The 22,058-nt window shown below is 45.1% G+C and overlaps 1 protein-coding gene across 1 annotated transcript; it reads left to right on the forward strand.

Annotated features, from left to right (window-relative positions):
• Window positions 1–8,927: 8,927 nt before the first annotated feature.
• LOC121536838 (gap junction alpha-8 protein-like) lies at window positions 8,928–13,023 on the forward strand. Its single transcript, XM_041844433.2, has 2 exons — window positions 8,928–10,090; window positions 10,373–13,023. Exons 1-2 carry the CDS (start codon window positions 8,978–8,980, stop codon window positions 10,469–10,471), a joined length of 1,212 nt encoding a protein of 403 aa, XP_041700367.1. The 5' UTR covers window positions 8,928–8,977; the 3' UTR covers window positions 10,472–13,023.
• Window positions 13,024–22,058: the final 9,035 nt, after the last annotated feature.

Here is a 22,058-nt window from a genome sequence, read left to right on the forward strand (position 1 = left end):
ATTGGTCTTACAAGTTCTCATTACATAGAAATGGTTGTGTAAGATTATGAATTTGGGGTAAATGTATGTGGAGTCATTGGGAGAGATAGTTTATTTAATGGTATCGCTGCAGAGTTCACAACTGTCAGCAAGGTCAATGACTAATGATGGAAGTTAATGTAGTAACCATAGAAACCTGAGAGGTCATCTTTTTGGTCAGGGTGGGGTGTGTATGTGTTTGTGTGTACATGTACAGTGGGGAGAATAAGTTTTTGATACACTGCCGATTTTGCAGGTTTTCCTACTTACAAAGCATGTAGAGGTCTGTAATTTTTATCATAGGTACACTTCAACTGTGAGAGACGGAATCTAAAACAAAAATCCAGAAAATCACATTGTATGATTTTTAAGTAATTAATTTGCATTTTATTGCATGACATAAGTATTTGATACATCAGAAAAGCAGAACTTAATATTTGGTACAGAAACCTTTGTTTGCAATTAAAGAGATCATACGTTTCCTGTAGGTCTTGACCAGGTTTGCACACACTGCAGCAGGGATTTTGGCCCACTCCTCCATACAGACCTTCTCCAGATCCTTCAGGTTTCGGGGCTGTCGCTGGGCAATACGGACTTTCAGCTCCCTCCAAAGATGGGGGGACCTTGCGTGCGCTGCAGGATTTTAATCCATGACGGCGTAGTGTGTTACTAATGGTTTTCTTTGAGACTGTGGTCCCAGCTCTCTTCAGGTCATTGACCAGGTTCTGCCGTGTAGTTCTGGGCTGATCCCTCACCTTCCTCATGGTCATTGATGCCCCACGAGGTGAGATCTTGCATGGAGCCCCAGACCGAGGGTGATTGACCGTCATCTTGAACTTCTTCCATTTTCTAATAATTGCGCCAACAGTTGTTGCCTTCTCACCAAGCTGCTTGCCTATTGTCCTGTAGACCATCCCAGCCTTGTGCAGGTCTACAATTTTATCCCTGATGTCCCTACACAGCTCTCTGGTCTTGGCCATTGTGGAGAGGTTGGAGTCTGTTTGATTGAGTGTGTGGACAGGTGTCTTTTATACAAGTAACGAGTTCACACAGGTGCAGTTAATACACGTAATGAGTGGAGAACAGGAGGGCTTCTTAAAGAAAAACTAACAGGTCTGTGAGAGCCGGAATTCTTACTGGTTGGTAGGTGATCAAATACTTATGTCATGCAATAAAATGCAAATTAATTACTTAAAAATCTGAAAATTTCAGACCTCTACATGCTTTGTAAGTAGGAAAACCTGCAAAATCGGCAGTGTATCAAATACTTGTTCTCCTCACTGTATGTGTGTAAAAGGGGAGGGGGGAGGGGGCATTGTTTGTCCATCATAAATAAGGTTATCATAACAAAATTACAATCATTAGATGACATATGACATGAACCTGTCACGCCCTGGCCTCCCGAGTGGCGCAGTGGTCTAAGGCACTGCATCGCAGTGCTAGCTGTGCCACTAGAGATCCTGGTTCGAATCCAGGCTCTGTCGTAGCCGGCCGCGACCGGGAGACCCATGGGGCGGCGCACAATTGGCCCAGCGTCGTCTAGGGTAGGGGAGGGAATGGCCGGCAGGGATGTAGCTCAGTTGGTAGAGCATGGCGTTTGCAACGCCAGGGTTGTGGTTTCGATTCCCACGGGGGGTATGAAAAAAAAACAAAAAAAAACTGTAAGTCAAGGAAAAAGTAAAAGTATGTTGAGCCAGGATGTTAGTTTCTATGTGTAGTGTCTATGTTTTGTTTTCTATGTGTTCTTTTCTAGATCGTGTATTTCTGTGTTGGCCGGGGTGGTTCCCAATCGGAGGCAGCTGTGTCTTGTTGTCTCTGATTGGGAACCATACTTAGGCAGCCTGTTGTGCACTTGTCATTTGTGGGATCTTGTTCCGTTTAGGTTTGTGTTGTATGACCGAGGACTTCACGTTTCGTTTTGTTGTTTTGTTGTAGTGTGCAAAGTACGCATTAAAAGATGTACGCATATCACGCTGCGCCTTGGTCCACTGATTACGACGATCGTGACAGAAGATCCCACCATACAAGGACCAAGCAGCGTGTGCAGGAGCAAACGCCGGGTAAGGAGCTGGAGAGGTTGGCGATGGCCCAGGTGGGCCAATGGTGGTCCTGGGAGGACATGTTCGCGGGCAAAGGGCCATGGGCTAAAGTTAAAGCCCTGGCGAGAGAGGAGGTATGGCGCCAACAGTGTCGTCGTCGGACAGGCGAGAGGCACACGGCATGGACGACGGGGCTGATGGAGGCAGCTACAGGGCGAGTTTGTGGACTAGGAGAGGAGGCCACCAGGTTACGGGGGCCATTGGTCAGGAGGGAGAAGGAGAGTGTGGAGGCACGGCGAGAGGAACTGAGTAGGCAGCAGAGGGAGCAGAGGTTTATGAGGAAACCCAGTCCCGCTCCTCGCACCAAGCAAGTGGTGTGTGTCACCAGTCCAGTCCGGCCCGTTCCTGATTCCCGCACTAAGTTAGTGGTGCGTGTTCCCAGTACAGCCCAACCCGTTCCTGCTCCCCGCACTAAGTTAGTGGTGCGTGTTCCCAGTACGGCCCAACCCGTTCCTGCTCCCTGCACTAAGTTAGTGGTGCGTGTTCCCAGTCCGGCCCAACCCGTTCCTGCTCCCCGCACTAAGTTAGTGGTGCGTGTTCCCAGTACGGCCCAACCCGTTCCTGCTCCCCGCACTAAGTTAGTGGTGCGTGTTCCCAGCCCGGCCCGGCCTGTTCCTGCCCCTTGCACCAAGCCTGTGGTGCGCGTCGCCAGCCCGGCCCGGCCTGTTCCTGCCCCTCGCACCAAGCCAGTGGTGTGCGTCGCCAGCCCGGCCCGGCCTGTTCCTGCCCCTCGCACCAAGCCAGTGGTGCGCGTCGCCAGCCCGGCCCGGCCTGTTCCTGCCCCTCGCACCAAGCCAGTGGTGCGCGCCGCCAGCCCGGTCCGGCCTGTTCCTGCTCCCCGCACCAGGCCAGTGGTGCGCGTCGCCAGCCCGGTCCGGCCTGTTCCTGCTCCCCGCACCAAGCCTGTGGTGCGCGTCGTCACCCGGTCCGGCCCGTTCTGCTCCCCGCACAGCCAGTGGTGCGGCGTCGCCAGCCCGGTCCGCCTGTTCCTGCTCCCCGCACCAAGCCAGTGGTGCGTGTCGTCAGCCCGGTCCGGCCCATTCCTGCTCCCCGCACCAAGCCAGTGGTGCGCGTCGTCAGCCCGGTCCGGCCCATTCCTGCTCCCCGCACCAAGCCAGTGGTGCGCGTCGTCAGCCCGGTCCGGCCCATTCCTGCTCCCCGCACCAAGCCAGTGGTGCGCGTCGTCAGTCCGGCACAGCCCGTGCCTGTTTCACCGGTGCCTGGTCAGGTACCGGTCAGCTGCTCCACACCGGAGCCTAAGCAATCCGCTCCACCAATGTCCAGTCCAGCTCCAGCCAGCAGGACCAGACCAGGGGCGCTACGGGGGGGTAGTTAGAGAGTGGTGGTCACGCCCGGAGCCGGATCCGCCTCCGAGGCGGAATGCCCACCCAGCCCCTCCCCTGTTGGGTTTAGTTGGCGCAGTCCGCGCCTTTGGGGGGTACTGTCACGCCCTGGCTCTGGGGACTCTTATATGTTGAGCCAGGGTGTTAGTTTCTATGTGTAGTGTCTATGTTTTGTTTTCTATGTGTTCTTTTCTAGATCGTGTATTTCTGTGTTGGCCGGGGTGGTTCCCAATCGGAGGCAGCTGTGTCTTGTTGTCTCTGATTGGGAACCATACTTAGGCAGCCTGTTGTGCACTTGTCATTTGTGGGATCTTGTTCCGTTTAGGTTTGTGTTGTATGACCGAGGACTTCACGTTTCGTTTTGTTGTACTGTGCAAAGTACGCATTAAAAGATGTACGCATATCACGCTGCGCCTTGGTCCACTGATTACGACGATCGTGAGAGAACCCTTATGTTGTGTTTACTCTCCTCACTGTATTTACTCTGCTTACTCTCCTCACTGTATTTACTCTGCTTACTCTCCTCACTGTATTTACTCTGTTTACTCTCCTCACTGTATTTACTCTGCTTACTCTCCTCACTGTATTTACTCTGCTTACTCTCCTCACTGTATTTACTCTGCTTACTCTCCTCACTGTATTTACTCTGTTTACTCGCCTCACTGTATTTACTCTGCTTACACTCCTCACTGTATGTACTCTGCTTACTCTCCTCACTGTATGTACTCTGCTTACTCTCCTCACTCTATTTACTCTGTTTACTCTCCTCACTGTATTTACTCTGCTTACTCTCCTCACTGTATTTACTCTGTTTACTCTCCTCACTGTATTTACTCTGCTTACTCGCCTCACTGTATTTTTGTTCTTACTGTATATGAGTTTGTACCATCACTTTAGTCTCTCTCTCTCTCTCTCTCTCTCTCTCTCTCTCTCTCTCTCTGAACGGGCTAAGCTGGGAGCAGGAAGTGCGTGGCGCCGTCGCGCCGTAGGCAGATCGCCGTACAATAGGTGTGGTAGCGTTCTGATTAGCGTCCGTTTAGTGCCATGCCACAGGGCTCTAATCTGGCCTCACGCCTCACCGCACGTGCTCAATAGAGTTCGCTTCCTCCATCACGACATCATGTCTTTGTGTGAAATCCCAGCGCCATTCACGGGCCCACTGCAGGGCTTAGAATGCCTGCGGCCACCATACCAACACACAGCGCTTTAAAGGGAGTGCCCCAGTGCCCCAGCTACCCAGAGTATACAGCACCATGGGCCCGTCTGCTCTGGTCACTCTCCTTGGTCTCTGCCACACCTGTGTGTTCTGCAGTGATCTCCTTTAGGGGGTTGTTCTCCTGGGGTTGGTGGTCTGCTGTGATCTCCTTTAGTGGGTTGTTCTCCTGGGGTTGGTGGAGAGGAAATGTGTATCATAACCTTTTGCTTGGGATTTTTCTATGATTTTCACATCTGAGGATGAGTGGCAGGCACATCACGACCGGCCTCCTGATTCTGGAAGCGCAGAAAACAATTTCCTGAAATATCCACTAACTTGACACCTGAGGTTCTGGAAGTCTCATCAGTAACATATACAAAAAATTGAATCAAATCAAATGTTATTTATCATATGTAGACTAACAGTGAAATGCTGATTTATGTGTCCTTTTCCAACAATGCAGTTAAAGATAAAGAACAAAAATCTAGAAATATTGACATGAGGAATTAATACACATTGAATAACGAATAACAATAATGAGTAAAAATAACATGGCTATCTACAGGGTGTACCAGTGCTGAGTGGATTTAATAATTTAATAAGTAATAACACTTGTTCTATGTGATAAAGGAAGACCAGGATTAATTTTCTTTCTTGGTTTTGTCCGGAAATAGCCATTATTCTTGTAGTAATAAACATGTGGTAAATTCCTAGGTCAAAAACATTCTGGTTATCGCTGTACTGCTGTTCCAGGAAGTTTGATCTTGCTATACAGACTTAGAGACCAAGTACCCAACTCATTGACACTACCAGAGACTGAAGACCCAGGTTATGGGGTCCAGTCCACAAACCAATGATGTCACACAGGGCATGATCACTTACTGGTTGGAGGAAATCCCAATGGAGAGCTTAGTAAAATGAGACAGGAGATGTAGTGGTGTAGAAAGGAGTTGTGGCTTGCCTCCACTATTGACTAGTGCTTCAATGGTACTGAGTAAGAAAATCCGTTTAAGGCCCAATAAAGTATTGTTGTTATCTAATGATTCCTCAAAGTTGTCAATTCTAACTGTCCTTACAGGTGTGTGGTTGTCGGCACATCTCTATTTAGCTTGTAATATTGGATGGGGTTAAACTACAATGGAAGAACTTTGCCCTAAATGTACAGTAAATCTCCTGTTGACTACATGGAGCGACTCTGGGTCATGAGAATGAGATTGTGCAGGGGAATTTAATTGTGTAAATCTAAATAAACGTTCTGTCTAGGTTGCATAAAACATTGCCCATTGACTGCGACATAACCACTTTTCCCTTCCGTTGAATTGATGCACCAACGGCTTCATCTGGAGCACAATATTTCAACAGTTTAGATAACAGACAAACACTTCCTTTCTTCAAATAAACCTTTCCCACTTCTGAGTGTGGTTTGTATGTACTGTATCTGCCATCTCAAGTCTTGGCTTGATGAGAAGTAGGACTGTGGTGTCCAAGTTGGAGGACGCTCATGGTCTAAGTTCAAAATTCAAATATGCAGTTATACAGTAGTACTGTAATCACTTATTTGTGATCATAAAAAGTGCACGCCACTGAAAATGCTCATGTTTATGGCACTAATATATCTCTCTCTTAAAGGGAAATGGAAAAGGAAAGGGGGATATCTAGTCAGTTGTACAACTGAATGCATTCAACTGAAATGTGTCTTCTGCATTTAACCCAACCCCTCTGAATCAGAGAGGTGCGGAGGACTGCCTTAATCGACATCCACGTCATTGGCGCCCGGGGAACAATTAGCCACTGACAAGTCGTGCATTTTAGTGTATGCCAGTCTGTGAGCATGAGAATGTGTGTGTATGCATGTGTGTGCGTGCCTGCGTGCGCTTGTGCATGTGTGTGCCTGTGCATGTTTCTGTTTGTATGTGTGTGTGTGTATGTGTGTGCCTGCGTGCGTGTGACAGGTGATAAACATGCCACTGCGCCCCGCTGTATCACCTCCAGATTGATGATACTCTGGCCTCTCTTACTGCCTTGCCGTTGTTGTCACCTGCTCTATAGCTGAGCTCCTGAATCATGTCAACAACAGAGTCAGAGAAAAAGTTGCCTTGCTATGTATGAGTGGGGGGTATTTGAGTTAGACTGTTTGAAGCCCAATGCAATTGTGTATGTATCTTATTTTAATTGTATTTATCTTCCTGTGCAAGGTACTGGGTTGAGATAAATACACTGTAAGAGAACGTTGTGGAGAGTTTTAGAATGTATCAAATCCATGAAATTCCATGAAATAATGTCATTTAATTTGACAAAACAGTTGCAAATCTGTTACAGCGCTCATACATTTTCGTTTTGAATTAGCATATGATGTCATGATGTTGTAGACATTACATCATCTGCAAGACAAGTTATACTGTAGATCGAAAGATAAAACCAAGCCATAAAGGGTTGACATTTGTGTTACCTATTCCTGGAAAGATGGGGATGTTTCCAAAATAGAGTCCTGTCTATACAAAGTTGAAATTCTTCACATTCCAGACAGATAATTAAAACCTATGACACTGACTAGCTATGGTATGTGTAGAACATACACATGACATGATCCTTACTCAGTTCATAAACCAGTCACACATGTACCAAAGTAATGTAGATGAAAACTGTGAATCCTCATTACAGTATTGTTTTCGTACTTACCATCTATAGCCTTCCTGTCTACTATGATGTCACACTGTGTTGTCACTCTGCTTCCTGCCTTGGGTCCTTCTAAAATGTGAGTATACCTGTAAATACACTTTTTTTATGACCACTAAATTCACTGTTAACTAGATTTTTTCTGAAGAGATTAAGTTTACTATTCCAATGTCAATCCAAAGCATGCCACATATAATATACTGTCAATTGTATAAGAATATGAATGGTCATAATTTAAGTTATTTGCTAAAAGTAAGGCTAGAGAAAATACTTTCGCTCCACACTAGGCTATAACACTAGGCTACCACTCAGGTTGCACAATGAACAGCGATGACAATATATCCCCACTCAGCTGTAAAATAGAACCATATGACCATGGATGAAATGACAACAACCAAAAACCCAGTGTAGGTCCATGAGGACATTCAGCCCCCTGCCCGCACTTCTCACAGAGTTAAAGCCTGACTCTGTCTCTGCAGGTTGATAGTAGGACAGTGGCCAGTGGTAGGTTAGCTGCTGTGGCAGCTTTGGCTCTCTCTCTAACTCTCTCTTTCTATGTCTCTCTCTCTCTCTCTCTCTCTCTCTCTCTGTGTGGAGGGCTGCAGTGAGGCGGGCTGCAGAGGGGGATGCACCCTGTGCCCTGGCTCTGCGGTGTCCATGTTCCTTTGGGAGCCTCAGGCCGGCTCCCATACATCCCCACATCCCCTCTCTGGGTCTGTTGATCCTATTGTCTCCTGCGTCACCACGCCTCGCCTGGCGAATAAAGGCCGTCTGGCTCCAAGCTTAAATATTGCAGCAAACGAAAAACGAACCATCAGAGCTGATTCATTCACATCTGCTCAGTGGGGCGACAAGGACAGGGCTTTAGGTGGGAAAGAGGGCAGAAAAAAGTTAACTTTTCCCCGGGTGCCAAGAGAACGGGACAGGACACTACGACTTCGCCGGAACCGCAGCTGTGGCAAGTTGCCCATTTGATAACGTTTAACCATCATACCTTGCAGATGTAAACACTTGGGTTATGGGTGTGTTATTGCTGGTTTTCATGGATGGTTGATTTGGTAGCATTTGGTGGCTAGTGGAATGGTGCTTTAGCGAGACTACAGCAAGACCATTTTGCTTTGTGTTTCTGTTGTAGTACGCCATTTAGCTGATTCTTTTATCCAATGGCGTTGGATTATTATGGACAATAAAGAGGAACATGCAGAGTACAAAAGTTCTAAAAGGCAGTTCATTTTTAAGCTGTGTACCTTGTGTAGTGTACAGACCTTGTGTACGGACTGTAAATTGACTTTACCGCAACGGCTGGCTGTTATGTCGCCATTATATTGACATGCAACAGCTTTTCAGCAGCAGGACTAAGTTTCGCTGCTTTCCACACGTCTGTTTTTAACACCTATCTCTCTCTCTCTCTCTCTCTCTCTGTTTCCTCCACCCTCCCTGTCGCCCCTGCATCTCTCTCTCTCAGTTTCCTCCACCTTCCCTGTCCCCCTGCATCTCTCTCTCTCTCTCTCTCGCTCTCTCTGTTTCCTCCACCTTCCCTGTCCCCCTGCATCTCTCTCTCTCTCTCTCGCTCTCTCTGTTTCCTCCACCCTCCCTGTCCCCCTGCATCCATCCATTCATTCTATCTACAGCGCTACGGACCTATCATGGGTGACTGGAGCTTTCTGGGTAATATTTTAGAGGAAGTGAATGAGCACTCGACGGTGATCGGCCGGGTGTGGCTCACGGTCCTCTTCATCTTCCGCATTCTCATCCTGGGTACGGCGGCAGAGTTCGTGTGGGGTGACGAGCAGTCGGACTACGTCTGTAACACACAGCAGCCCGGTTGTGAGAATGTGTGTTATGACGAGGCATTCCCCATCTCCCACATCCGCCTGTGGGTTCTGCAGATCATCTTCGTGTCCACGCCGTCTCTGGTGTACGTAGGCCATGCCGTGCACCACGTCCACATGGAGGAGAAACACAAGGAGCGCGAGGAGGCCGAGCTGAGTCGCCAGCAGGAGCTGAGCGAGGAGCGGCTGACACTAGCGCCAGACCAGGGCAGTGTGCGCACCACCAAGGAGACCAGCACCAAGGGCAGCAAGAAGTTCAGGCTGGAGGGCACCCTGCTGAGGACCTACATCTGTCACATCATCTTCAAGACGCTGTTTGAGGTGGGCTTTGTGGTGGGCCAGTACTTCCTGTACGGCTTCCGCATCCTGCCGCTGTATAAGTGCAGCCGCTGGCCCTGCCCCAACACCGTGGATTGCTTTGTGTCGCGCCCCACAGAGAAGACTGTCTTCATCATATTCATGCTGGCAGTGGCCTGCGTCTCCCTCTTCCTCAACTTCGTGGAGATTAGTCACCTGGGCCTGAAGAAGATCCGCTTTGTCTTCTGGAAGCCGGCACCGAGGCCAGCCCAGGGTGAGGGCCCAAGCCCCCTGCCCCCTCCAGGGGGGGGCCTCAAGAGCCTGCCCCCCGTGGCTGTGCCCTCCTTCCAGAGGGCTAAAGGCTACAGGCTGCTGGAGGAGGAGACCCACCTCTACCCCCTGGCAAAGGCGTGTATGGAGGCAGGGAGGCTAATCCCTCTGGCTCCGCCCTTCCAGTGCATGAAGGAGAAAGTGGAGGAACTGGGGAACATGGAGGACATTTCGAAGGTGTACGATGAGACCTTGCCCTCCTACGCCCAGACCACAGAGATAGGGGAGGACACACTACCACTACACCAAGAGGAGGAGGAGCAGCAGCAGGAGGTGGAGGAGGACAAAGAGGAGGAGGCGGTGAAGGAGGTGGTGGAGGAGGATGTGGTGGATGGGGTGGTGGAGGTTGTGGTGGATGGAGTGGTGGAAGAGGATGTGGTGGATGGGGTGGTGGAGGATGTGGTGGATGAAGTGGTGGAGGTGGTGGTGGATAGGGGGGTGGAGTGGAAGAAAGAGGAAGAGCAGAGGGAGGAGGATGAAGAGGAGCGGGAGGAGGAGGATGTAGTGGAGGAGGTTGTTGAGAAGGTGGAGGAGGTGGTGGAGGAGGAGGTGGTGGACAGGGACGGGGGACCTCCAGCCAAGGTGGGGATGGAAGCGATGGATACGATAGAGGACACCAGACCACTGAGCAGATTGAGCAAAGCCAGCAGCAGGGCCAGGTCAGACGATCTCAGCGTATGAACCTGTGAGAGAACACACACAAACAAACTTACACGCACACAAAACCGAACACAGGAGAACACACACATCTAGCTCAAGACAACACACACTTATTACCATTAGGACGTTGGTAACATCACTCAACAAGGCAACAAAAAGATATGTGCTCATTTGTGAGATAAGTGAATATTATAAAAAGTTGTGGTTTAAGAGAAGAGGGATAGATTTGTTTTATTAAGCGTGTTATATGAAACCAAATGTAGAAAGGACATGCCGAGAGGGGAAAAATATTTTTTACCTGATGAAAATCCATGCTGGTTTTAGAAAACACCTTTTTCTATCGAAAGAGTTTTAACAATAACCAATTAAAGATTACTAATGTTTACATATTCTGGGGGGTTGAATGGGTAGGGGGAAGAGATTGATCATATATTCTTGTGTGTCTGCAAAGCAGTAAAATTACTGTAGGCAGGCAATCACTTTCATATTTAGCTGCAAACATGTCGCAGGTGGAAGGGCTCTTGCACACCAAGTCCTTGCACAGAAAAGTCACAGAGCAACAAAAAAAACGTATGACTCTTTAACACCAAGTTGATAGTCCATTTTTGGATTGAAAAGAGCGTAACTTTTGCACACATTTCTTAGAGGATATAGAACTCTGTGCAAGGCCTATATAACCCACATATCACCTCAACTATGCATCGATTTACACTTCTTTCAATTGAAGGGAGATTTGAAATAATGTACAAGAGCATATCTCTCCTTTTCATGTTTATATACAGAGTAGTACAGCAAAAAAGTGGAGTGGTGGAGAAAAACAACCCCCAAAAACCTCATGTTAATGGTCTCTATTCAATGTGATTCTACATCTCATCTTTTGGATTGCTTATATCTTTCTTTGCCTATATAACGCAGAAGTGGGCACTGTGAAAATGTTGTCTGTCTGTGGAAAGAGAGGAGTGCTGGTTTTGCCCGATCACAGACTGAACCATAGTAACGACCTCAGGCCAAATCCTCTCTTTTCGCGCTGTACAAACAGGCGTCACGGCGATAAAGATCACGCACGATCAGCACAAAGTATTGTTGAGCCACAGACAATAAAAGAAACCACTCATATATGAAAACAAGCATCCTTGACATTGTTGTGGGGGAAAATCGTTTTACTTTATTTTACTTGCCCTTAATGTTCCTTTCCCCTGTACGAATATGAAATAGTTAGGGCAATGATTACAACATTTTCTAGGAAAAAACTATAAACTGAGAATCTTATTGTACGTAATTGTATCTGATGTCTAATAGCAAACATTATGTTGAGAACACTTAGTTTAAGTTCTGATATAATCTATAACTAAATTATTATTACTATGATGACTATCGTTAATTTATCCAATAGGGAAACTACCAGTTATTTATTTAAACACTAGAAAAAACATCCATAACGCTGCTACAAACACTGTTTTGGTAGGGAAAATTAAACCTGAGCATTATTTCCATAATTACCAAAGACTTGCATTTCAGAACCTTTTGACCTGTCTTCTCTCTGTCCCAGAGATGTTTTATTTTGTATTTTTTTATTATTAAGTTGTACGAGAGCAGAAGTTTCTTATAAGTACTTTTTCAAAATTCTAACAAAAACAATGCTCTATGAAAGGGATGCCTTAAAGTACGACTTACTTGTATCAAATATTTATCTATTTTTCTCTCTTGCACTCTCTGCTTTATTTAAATTGTTGGCTATAATGCTTTCTAGTGTATAGTTTTCTGTGCTTTTTCTGTAAATGTACATTCTCAAATGTCTTTGTAAAGGTTAACGTGCTTACATTTCTCTGGGAAAACTGTGAATGTCATGTTTTAATGTCATGTTTTAGATATTTTTTCTTTAGCTTTCAAATAATCCTTTGTATACTGTATGCAGAATCCCCCTTATTTTTTTTAGGAAAATGTAGAATATGTCTGCAAACAAGTGTACTTACTTCTCAGTCAGTCCTGTGCCTTAAAGCAAAGCATTGGGGTTGTTTAGTGCAGCAGTGTGTTTATCCAGCGGCACAGATTATAAAATGGTGCAGAAAAGCCACACACACAGACACACACACGCACACGTACATGCACGCATGCATACACACACATGCATACACATGTGCATGCAAACGCAACATACTTCCAGTGTTGGTTTTGGGGGTGTGATCAAACGGCTCTAGACAAACTCTGACAGAAAGGCAGCTTTGACCCCTTTGTGACCCCCAGACACTCCTTTGCCTCCCATAAGCCAAAGCTGTGACAACCTTGTGAATGAGACGACAGGCTTTTCACAATTGCAGAATAGTTTAGCACATTTCAGCACTGTAAAATATATTCCAAAACCAACATTTGTTCTGGTTCTCATGTGTTGTAATTGGTAAATTCATGTATTTGGTGCATGTGTGTTTTTGGTTTCAAACAGTTCCCCTTAATTTATTGTTTGTAAAACCATTTGATTAATCTTTGGAAAGAAAATAATCATTTTTACTAACTTGTAGTCCTCTTTGCTCCTAGTTGTGTGGCAGTATCATCTTTTGGAAAGTGAACCAAGGCAATAAAAGGTCACACGTGTTCAAGAAGTGTTGCATCATTGTTTCTATTCAAACTTCTCCCTCTCTCTCTCGCACACACGCACGCACACGCACGCACACACACAAACAAACAAACAAACACACACACTGTGCTGATATCTGGTGCTTTGCAGCTTATTGCCACAGTAAATTACGATCCAGAGTATTCTAAATGTACATGGTTAAACTTGTATCAAGTATTAGTGAGTTTCTACTGCCCTCTGTTGGTAAAGATAGTGACTCAGTAATTGATGTTAGAAACAGCTTCACTAAATACTAAGCAATAAGCCCTGCTGACTGCTGAGTGTTTACTGTATGTACTGTTATCAGGTTACTTTGAAACATTAGTTAAAGAGATTGATGAATACATCAAAAGTGACCGCTGACCTGTATAGACCAAACGCATACCAGGTCACATGTTGAATATACAGTTGAAGTCGGAAGTTTACATACCGACTTAAAACTCGTTTTTCAACCACTCCACAAATGTCATGTTAACAAACTATAGTTTTGGCAAGTCGGATAGGACATCTACTTTGTGCATGACACAAGTAATTTTTCCAATAATTGTTTACAGACAGATTATTTTACTTATAATTCACTGTATCACAATTCCAGTGGGTCAGAAGTTTACATGCACTAAGTTGACTGTGCCTTTAAACAGCTTGGAAAATTCCAGAAAATGATGTCATGGCTTTAGAAGCTTCTGATAGGCTAATTGACATCATTTGAGTCAATTGGAGGTGTACCTGTGGATGTATTTCAAGGCCTACCTTCAAACTCAGTGCCTCTTTGCTTGACATCATGGGAAAATCAAAATAAATCAGCCAAGACCTCAGAAAAAACATTGTAGACCTCCACAAGTCTGGTTCTTTCTTGGGAGCAATTTCCAAAAGCCTGAAGGTACCACGTTCATCTGTACAAACAATATTATGCAAGTATAAACACCATGGGACCACGCAGCCGTCATACCGCTCAGGAAGGAGACGCGTTCTGTCTCCTAGAGATGAACGTACTTTGGTGCGAAAAGTGCAAATCAATCCCAGAACAACAGCAAAGGACCGTGTGAAGATGCTGGAGGAAACGGGTACAAAAGTATCTATATCCACAGTAAAACGAGTCCTATATCGACATAACCTGAAAGACCGCTCAGCAAGGAAGAAGCCACTGCTTCAAAACCGCCATAAAAAAGCCAGACTACGGTTTGCAACTGCACATGGGGACAAAGATCGTACTTTTTGGAGAAATGTCCTCTGGTCTGATGAAACAAAAATAGAACTGTTTGGCCATAATGACCAAACCAGTTCACACTTGTGACCATTATGTTATGTTTGGAGGAAAAAGGGGTTTGCTTGCAAGCCGAAGAACACCATCCAAACCGTGAAGCACGTGGGTGGCAGCATCATGTTGTGGGGGTGCTTTGCTGCAGGAGGGACTGGTGCACTTCACAAAATAGATGGCATCATGAGGAAGGAAAATTATGTGGATATATTGAAGCAACATTTTAAAAAACATTTTAGTCATTTAGCAGATGCTCTTATCCAGAGCGACTTACAGTTAGTGAGTGCATACATTTTCATACATTCTCTTCTATCGTAGAGAAACAGTGCCTCCTGTGCACGACTTTCAGTAAAGTACTCTTCTTTTTTATAAAAAAGTTTGTTGGCTCACAATTATGTAAAGTTGAATAAATTTTTTTATCTCCTTCCTCATATACACTAACCTGATCCATAGGAGTCCTGGAGTGCAGTTAAACTTGCATTGTACAATCAAGACCCTCAAAACCATGTTGAAATGTTACTTCCATGGTCTGAAACTTAAAACCTTCACCTGTTTTAATTATTGTCATTCATGAGGTTTGGAAGGGAAGCTCGTTTCAAATATCAGTCGAACTTCAACACTTTTAAGCAAAATAAACATTTATGAAATCTCTGATAAATAAATTGTGACCAACTAGATCAAGACGGAAATTTACCTGTTGGAGTACATGCCCTGTCAAGGGGGGTAATAATCACTTTGAGGAAAAATTATATTTCAAGGTGTAATAAAGAAATAAACAGAACACCCAAATCCTTTTTCTCCCCTCAAAAAACAATCAAATGGATGTGTCTGTCTCTCTGGCAATACCTGATGCTTTTGTGACAGCTAACATTCCAAAGCCAAACCCGATGGAGCACAGCTACTCTTGAGGGTAAAATAAATTAATAATAAATAGAATAATTATTAAATAGGTGTAGGTGTGTATTTACTGCTCCGATGCCTGTGGGGCGCTTCGTGGATCTGCTGTCTCCTTGTCAGAAATGTCAGAATAATAGTAGAGAGAATGATTTATTTCAGCTTTTATTTATTTCATCACATTCCCAGTGGGTCAGAAATGTACATACACTCAATTAGTATTTGGTAGCATTGCCTTTAAGTTGTTTAACTTGGGTCAAATGTTTCGGGTAGCCTTCCACAAGCTTCCCACAATAAGTTGGGTGAATTTTGGCCCATTCCTCCTGACAGAGCTGGTGTAACTGAGTCAGGTTTGTAGGCCTCCTTGCTCGCAAACGCTTTTTCAGTTCTGCCCACAAATGTTCTATAGGGTTGAGGTCAGGGCTGAGACAACATGAGACAACTGAGACAACATCTCAAGACATCAGTCAGGAAGTTAAAGCTTGGTCGCAAATGGGTCTTCCAAATGGACAATGACCCCAAGCATATTTCCAAAGTTGTGGCAAAATGGCTTAAGGACAACAAAGTCAAGGTATTGGAGTGGCCATCACAAAGCCCTGACCTCAATCCTATAGAACATTTGTGGGCAGAACTGAAAAAGCATTTGCGAGCAAGGAGGCCTACAAACCTGACTCAGTTACACCAGCTCTGTCAGGAGGAATGGGCCAAAATTCACCCAACTTATTGTGGGAAGCTTGTGGAAGGCTACCCGAAACATTTGACCCAAGTTAAACAACTTAAAGGCAATGCTACCAAATATTAATTGAGTGTATGTACATTTCTGACCCACTGGGATGTGATGAAATAAATAAAAGCTGAAATACATAATTCTCTCTACTATTATTCTGACATTTCACATTCTTAAAATAAAGTGGTGATCCTAACTGACCTAAGACAGGGAATTTTTACTAGGATTAAATGTCAGGAATTGTGAAAAACTGAGTTTAAATGTATTTGGCTAAGGTGTATGTAAACTTCCAACTTCAACTGTACACTTTACTTTGCAAGTGTCAATAGTGTACTAAAATACTGACAAAACTCTCCCTAAAAGCCTAAATGGAACAGAGGAAGTCCTGCTAAGTCACACCTCACAAGTGTGAACTGGTTTGTACTACAGTACCTTCAGAAAGTATTCACACCCGTTTACTTTTTCTACATTTTGTTGTGTTACAGCCTGAATTTAAAATGGATTCAATTGAGATTTTGTGTCACTGATCTACACACAATACCCCATAATGTCAAAGTCGAATTTTGTTTGTAGACATTTTTTTAAATTAATAACAAAATTAAAAGCTGAAATGTCTTGAGTCAATATGTATTCAACCCCTTTGTTATGGCAAGCCTAAATAAGTTCAGGAGTAAAAATGTGTTTAACAAATCGCATAATAAGTTGCATGGACTCATTCAATGTTCAATAATAGTGGTTAACATAATATTTGAATGACTACCCCATCTCTCTACCCCACACATACAACTTTCTGTAAGGTCCCTCAATCGAGTAGTCAATTTCAAGCACAGATTCAACCACAAAGACAAGGGAGGTTTTTCAATGCCTTGCAAAAAAGGGCACAGATTGGTAGATGAATATCCCTTTGAGCATGGTGAAGTTATTAATTAGGCTTTGGATGGTGTATCAATACACCCAGTCACTACAAAGATACAGGCTTCCTTCTTAACTCAGTTGCCGGAGAGGAAGGAAACTGCTCAGGGATTTCACCATGAGGCCAATTGTTACGGATACAGGTATCCTGTGTCTTTTTGTGTTTTTCCTCTCCTTCTGCCCTAATCACAGGTGTCCTGTATGTTCCTGATTGGTGGTCGTTTGGGTGTCTGCTGATTAATGAGGTGGACCAATCAGTGGACATTCCTCTGCATTGCACCACCTGTTTCTGGTTTTTCAATCACACATCCCATTGTTTAAAAGCCGGTCAGTTGTGTTTGTTGTTAGAGACTATTTTCCGTATGTGAGTATGGATGCTGTGGTGTCCTGTGTTTTGTGTACTCACTCATTTGCTGGTTACTCTGTTTGGTAACTTTGTTAGAGACTATTTTCAGTATGTGAGTATGGATACTGTGGTGTCCTGTGTTTTGTGTACTCACTCATTTGCTGGTTACTCTGTTTGGTAACTTTGTGTGTTTCTGGGAAAAGGGGAATTTAAGCAAGTTGCCCTTGGGCATACATTACCCGTAGGAAGAAAACTGTCTAAAAACACTAGTTAGACCTGAGCGGACAACCCACTATATTTTTGTATGATTAGCAGTAGCTTAGCGGTTCTTGACGCAGGCAAGATCAGTTTAGGGTTTTTTTACACTATTGTTTCATTTCTTGGGTCCTGCTCAGCCCTTTTTCCCAAACCTTTACCGTGTGTTCAAAAATAAACCTTTTATGTTTGACGGTAGTTTATGGTTGTCGTGTAGTTTTTGTTCTCACTGTTTCATGTCACGATTCTAATTTGCATGAATTATGTTACAGGTTCTCTTGTCCATCCACCCTAGATGTTGAAAGCCACAGGGTTCGTAACATAATGTGGGGGCTCGTCTGGGATAATTCTCATTGATACCCGTGTTACTCATGCAAATTAGTGTAGTGTCTGGTTCAGTGTTGAGCTTGGCAGCTGTAACTATCTGTTTTTTTTGTTGTTCAGTATTCGTCGGCTCGTGTTAGTTTAGACTGGCTACTTTTGAGTTGGATGCATTTTTGGAAAACCCTATGTGGGAGGTTTTTGAGAATTGCCGTAGTGGATATACAGGCTTTGGCTGACCACTTTTCTGTACCCATATCAAGGGTTTTAGTGAAAGCAGAAGTTAGGAAAGCAGTGTTAGAGATGTTATTGAACGAGCGAGTGCTTGAGTTACCGCCGCCTGACCCTGCTGCTCCTGTAGGGGATGTGGTTGCTGCTCCTGTATGCCCGTCAGTGTCTGAGGACGAGGCTAAGGCTCCAGCCACATTGCCCCATTTTGACCCACTCTCCCCACTGTCCGACAGTGATGCTAGGATGGATGGCCGCTCGACACGGCTCCAAATGGAGGCGGAAGAGCGGGCACAAATCAGGCAAGACAAGCTGGAAATGCGTAAGCTAGAGGCAGAACAGGAGACGCGTAAGCTAGAGGCAGAACAGGAGACGCGTAAGCTAGAGGCAGAACAGGAGACGCGTAAGCTAGAGGCAGAACAGGAGACGCGTAAGCTAGAGGCAGAACAGGAGACGCGTAAGCTAGAGGCAGAACAGGAGACGCGTAAGCTAGAGGCAGAACAGGAGACGCGTAGGCTTGATCAAGAACTGGAGACGCGTAAGATGGAACTGGAGATGCGTAAAATGGAACTGGAGGCAGAAACAGCGAGGTTAGTCTCTGCTCATACTATGCCTGCTAGTGAGCCATCCTCACCAGCTGTGTCATCTGCTACTTTTGATATTAGTAGACAGATCACCTTGGTACCTGTGTTTAGGGAGTCAGAGGTTGATTCCTATTTCAGTGTTTTTGAACGTATAGCAGTAGCATTGAAATGGCCCGAAGAGGTATGGTGCCTATTACTTCAGTGTAAATTAACAGGTAAAGCCCAAGAGGTTCTGTCAGCGCTACCTCTTGAAGACAGCTTGAATTATGACGTGGTCAAAGCTACTGTTCTTTGTGCCTATGAGCTTGTTCCTGAGGCATATCGACAGAGATTTAGGTCTCATAAAAAGTATTCTACTCAGACTTATGTGGAGTTTGCTAGAGACAAAGGACATCTGGTTGACAAATGGCACAGTGCTAGTAAGGTAACTGATTTAAACTCTCTACGGGAGTTAATCTTGTTAGAAGAGTTTAAAAATTGCTTACCTCGTACGGAGAGCAGGGCCGCAGAGTTGCTAACTTTTAGTCCTAGTCGACCAGCAGTACATCCAGCACGCCCAAAAGATGTGCGTCACTGTTTCTATTGTCATAAGGTGGGACATATGGTTAATGATTGCTTTCTGCTTAAACGCAAACAGGGGATGCCTCAGCACGCCAGGCCGCCAACGGCTGTTGGGCTGATTCGTACGGTTGTAAGGCCGGAATCAAAGCAGATGCCTCATGGTGAATGTGGTTTGAAAGTCACATTCCCAGATCACAGTTATGAACCGTTCATTTTTGAGGGGTTTGTTTCCATATCAGATGACGAAGCGTCTCAGCGTCCAGTTAGAATCCTCAGAGATACTGGTGTGGCGCAGTCATTCATACTATCTGATGTGTTGCCCTTGTCCAATAATACATATTGTGGTTCCAGTGTGTTAGTACAAGGAATTGAAATGGGATTCGTCCCCGTGCCATTACACTTTGTGAACGTACACTCTGAGTTAGTCAGTGGATTGTTCAGAGTTGGAGTACGTCCTATGTTGCCAGTAAAAGGTGTGACATTGATAATGGGCAACGATATTGGCGGAGGAAAGGTGATACACGTATTGGATAAAAGTGACCAGTCTCTCTCCGAGGAGCTGGCACAGGGTTATCCAGATGTGTTCCCCGCTTGTGCTGTCACACGTGCTCAAGCACGACAAGTGGGCGACGTGATAGATTTGTCGAACACGATTCTATTCAGAGAGTGTGACCCAGAGGATAGCTCGGTTGCTACCTCTGGTAAGCTGGTGCAGTCTGACCAACAGCCCAGAGAAAGGAAGAAGGAGGTGGAACTTGTTGCTGAGGCAATACAGTTACCAGTCACTCGTGAGCAGCTGATCGCTAACCAGAAGGTTGACATTAGCCTGGCTAAATGTTTTTCTAGTGTTGTCTCAGAGGAGGAGCTAAAGAAGAAAAACATGGCATACTTCATTGATGGTAATCTCCTCATGCGTAAATGGACATCCCATGTTGACGCTGGCGGAGATTGGAATGCTGTTTACCAAATAGTGATTCCTACAGCCTTTCAACAAAATGTTTTATCCCTCGCTCATGATCACCAGTGGTCCGGACATCTGGGAGTCACCGAGACTTATGATCGAGTTTTGCGACATTTCTTTTGGCCTGGTTTAAAACAAGATGTTGCTCAGTTCTGTCGGACTTGCCACACCTGTCAAGTAACTGGGAAACCGAACCAGGTTATTTCCCCCGCGCCTCTTTGTCCCATACCGGCGATAGGTGAACCATTCGAACATGTGATGGTTGATTGTGTTGGACCATTACCAAAGACAAAATCTGGTAACCAGTTTCTGTTGACGATTATGTGTGTGGCCACCAGGTACCCAGAGGCCATTCCTCTGCGAAGGATTACTGCTCCGGTGGTGAGTAAAGCGTTGCTCAAATTCTTCTCAACTTTTGGGTTACCTAAGGTGGTACAAACTGATCAGGGTACAAATTTCCTTTCTAAGCTTTTCAAACAAGTGTTAAAATCCTTGTCAGTTACACACTGTGTGTCAAGCGCATATCACCCAGAGTCTCAGGGTGCGCTTGAACGTTGGCATCAGGTCCTCTCTGAAGTCTATGCTCCGTAAATATTGCTTGGAATCTGAGAAGGATTGGGATGAGGGAGTTCCTCTAGTTTTGTTTGCTGTCCGTGAGACAGTACAGGAATCCTTAGGGTTCAGCCCAGCTGAACTGGTGTTTGGACACACCATGAGAGGACCTATGAAAGTCCTTAAGGATCAGTTTTTATCACAAGAGTTGTGTGTAACAGAAAATGTTGGACTACGTTAGTCGCTTTCGTGAGCGCCTACATGGTGCCTGTGCTCTAGCAAAGGAAGCGCTGTCTTCCTCACAGAGACGAATGAAACTGCACTATGACACCCAGGCTGTTTCTCGTTCACTGCAGCCAGGTGACCAAGTTCTTGTATTGTTGCCTGTGCCAGGAGCGTCATTGTCAGCACGTTTCTCTGGTCCTTATGTAATTGAAAAGAAACTAAGTGAAACTGACTACGTGATACAGACTCCTGATAGAAAACGCCAATCTCGTGTGTGCCACGTTAACATGTTGAAGACATACCACACCAGACCCGTCACTCAGATAGACAGTCCAGAGAAACTGGCTGTAGTGGGAGGTCATGTTAATGATGTGGATGGAGATGGTTTGGAGTTCCGCAATACTCAGCAGCAGTGTGCTAGATTGCCCAATTCAGAGATGCTGCTGTCTCTCCCGTCAAGCCTGATTCATTTAACGGACGGACAGTCAGATGATATTGTGAGACTATTACACAGCTTTCCATGTCTTTTTAATGATGTTCCTACATGCACAAATGTGTTAGAACATGACATTAATGTTGGAAACGCTGCACCTATCAAGCAACATGCTTATCGTGTTAACGTCTCTAAAAGAAAGATAATGAGGGATGAGGTCGGTTATTTGCTGGAGAATAACCTGGCTATGCCAAGTTCAAGTCCTTGGAGTTCTCTGTGCATTCTGGTTCCTAAACCTGATGGGACATCCAGGTTATGTACGGACTATCGGAAGGTACAGTGAGGGAAAAAAGTATTTGATCCCCTGCTGATTTTGTACGTTTGCCCACTGACAAAGACATGATCAGTCTATAACTTTAATGGTATGTTTATTTGAACAGTGAGAGACAGAATAACAACAAATGAATCCATAAAAACGCATGTCAAAAATGTTATAAATTGATTTGCATTTTAATGAGGGAAATAAGTATTTGACCCCTCTGCAAAACATGACTTAGTACTTGGTGGCAAAACCCTTGTTGGCAATCACAGAGGTCAGACGTTTCTTGTAGTTGGCCACCAGGTTTGCACACATCTCAGGAGGGATTTTGTCTCACTCCTCTTTGCAGATCTTCTCCAAGTCATTAAGGTTTCGAGGCTGACGTTTGGCAACTCGAACTTTCAGCTCCCTCCACATATTT

This window comes from Coregonus clupeaformis, chromosome 23, assembly GCF_020615455.1.
Source record: "Coregonus clupeaformis isolate EN_2021a chromosome 23, ASM2061545v1, whole genome shotgun sequence".
In the NCBI taxonomy this organism is placed as follows: Eukaryota; Metazoa; Chordata; class Actinopteri; order Salmoniformes; family Salmonidae; genus Coregonus; species Coregonus clupeaformis.